General features: G+C 34.2%; 1 protein-coding gene across 1 annotated transcript; it reads left to right on the plus strand.

The window, feature by feature from the left end:
- Positions 1 to 774: 774 nt before the first annotated feature.
- On the plus strand, positions 775 to 1,717 carry LOC129246259 (uncharacterized). The gene is made up of 2 exons (XM_054884939.1): positions 775 to 1,038; positions 1,124 to 1,717. The coding sequence occupies exons 1-2, from the start codon at positions 920 to 922 to the stop codon at positions 1,326 to 1,328; spliced, it is 324 nt and encodes a 107-aa protein (XP_054740914.1). The 5' UTR covers positions 775 to 919; the 3' UTR covers positions 1,329 to 1,717.
- The last annotated feature ends 223 nt before the right edge of the window (positions 1,718 to 1,940 follow it).

Genomic DNA, 1,940 nt, shown 5'->3' on the forward strand with positions numbered 1-1,940 from the left:
AGACTGTGGGATCACTCTGAAATTTTCTTTTAATCGTGGAGTCGTCTTGTAGTGTAGTCTTTCGTGGCCCTTCTCCACTATGGATTGCAGAAATAGAACCCGTTTGTTCAAATTTTTTTATAAGTCGCGATATTACACTTCTATTTATTGAGTATTTCTCACTTTGCCAGTCACTTATTATTTTATTTTTAAATTCATTTGAATACGCATTTCTGGCCATATTTGCTGATTTCCCGTATGAAATGTTTTGTCCAACTAAATGCGCACGTGTTTTGCACAAATTATTCTAACGAACTTTGACTCAGCTTTAAATACCGTTAGGAAGAGAAATAATTTTAAAACAACAAAACAAAGCCGTAGTTAAGAAAAAAATGTGGGGTGCTTTCGTTTTGACCATTCAGTTTTTAAATAATATGAACATTTCAATTTTTTTTTTCAGTATAACCAAAACGCTGTATATTTGGTATTATATTTTATAAATACTTAAGTAACAAGGAAACACATGACATATGTATATGCCATATTTCAAGATGTTTAATTGAGAGATTTTGCATTATTTGAAATGCCATTAGGGGGGTGCTTTAGTTTTGGCCAATACTGTATATAGACCAAAACTCCCACAGTGGAGTTGAAATCAAAGTATAGTTGCTTTTATTTTCATGCAACTAAGGCCCTTATTATGAGCAACATTCGATCTTCGACTGTAGTCGAAAGTGCTGATCGAACGAATTTTCATTTGGTATTATGGTGCTCATTCGTTGAAGAATAGGACTATTGTGAATTTCGATCGCTCGACGCATTTACAATAGATAATTTTTTCTCAGCTGATACAGCAAATCAAAATAAAAGAACAACCGATTGTGTTGAAATTCTTTGCTAACATTATTATTAAAAGTTAAAAAAAGTATTTTTTGTGAAAATGATTACAACGGAGTTGTGGTTCCACGATTCATCGGACGATGAAAGATTAGTGAAACTAGCTAGAAGTAGTAAACAGTTCAGGGGCGCATCCAACCCCCTAGAAATGGCTCCCACTGAGTAAGTTTAGTGAAATGGCTTCCACTGAGTAGTTTAGTTTTCAAAATGTGTTGACGTACTTAATATTACAGAAATTTGCTTACAGATTTTTAAAGAACTTTAGATTATCTAAAGAGGCGTTTGTGAACCTACTGTCCAGTACAGAAAACCAGTTGCAGCAGTGCACCCGAGCCAAATCCATTCCAAATATGTTAAAGCTAGCCACAGTTCTGCGATTTTGTGCTCAGGGATCGTACCAATTGAGTATTGGTAATGAAGGTATGCTAGGACTTGCTCAACCCACTGTGTAGGATGATGCTGAAGATATTGAAGTGGAGTCAAATAACGGAGAAGTAGAAAACATAAGAAATGAAATTTTGAGAATATTATAGAAAAATCTAAAAAGTATTAAATAGAAACCCTTACGCCACAGTTTCTGTTTTATTGTTGTTATAAACTTTCTGTATTCAATTATTCGTCATTCGAAAAAAATATGTATTTCAGTTCCTCTACGTATTTCAGCCCATACCTGCCAAGGGAAAATAAAGGCCCCTATTATGAGTTGCATTCGATCTTCGATATTCGTTGGTTGTCGAAGATCGAAAATCGAATGTCAATTTGGTATTATGAGCGGTGCAGCCCTGTCGAAATTTTCGTTGAATACCGAATTTAGAGTCGAATGCAATTTTGCTTTCGACTGTGTTGCGTATTGTGGGTAAACTTGTTAAAATGTAAGTTGTTTTCAATTATTTATGGTTTTATAGTAACAAAATAATAAATATATACTAATTTTGCTAATTTTATGCAGGTCGAAAGTCGTGAGTTCCAAACAGCAATTAGAAAGGCTAGTTTCATTAATGGAAGAGAATCCACAATTCGCAAAAGAGATTTGCACCAAAGTTCATGCAGCAAAAAAATGGGAG

This window comes from Anastrepha obliqua, chromosome 4 (genome assembly GCF_027943255.1).
Source record: "Anastrepha obliqua isolate idAnaObli1 chromosome 4, idAnaObli1_1.0, whole genome shotgun sequence".
In the NCBI taxonomy this organism is placed as follows: Eukaryota; Metazoa; Arthropoda; class Insecta; order Diptera; family Tephritidae; genus Anastrepha; species Anastrepha obliqua.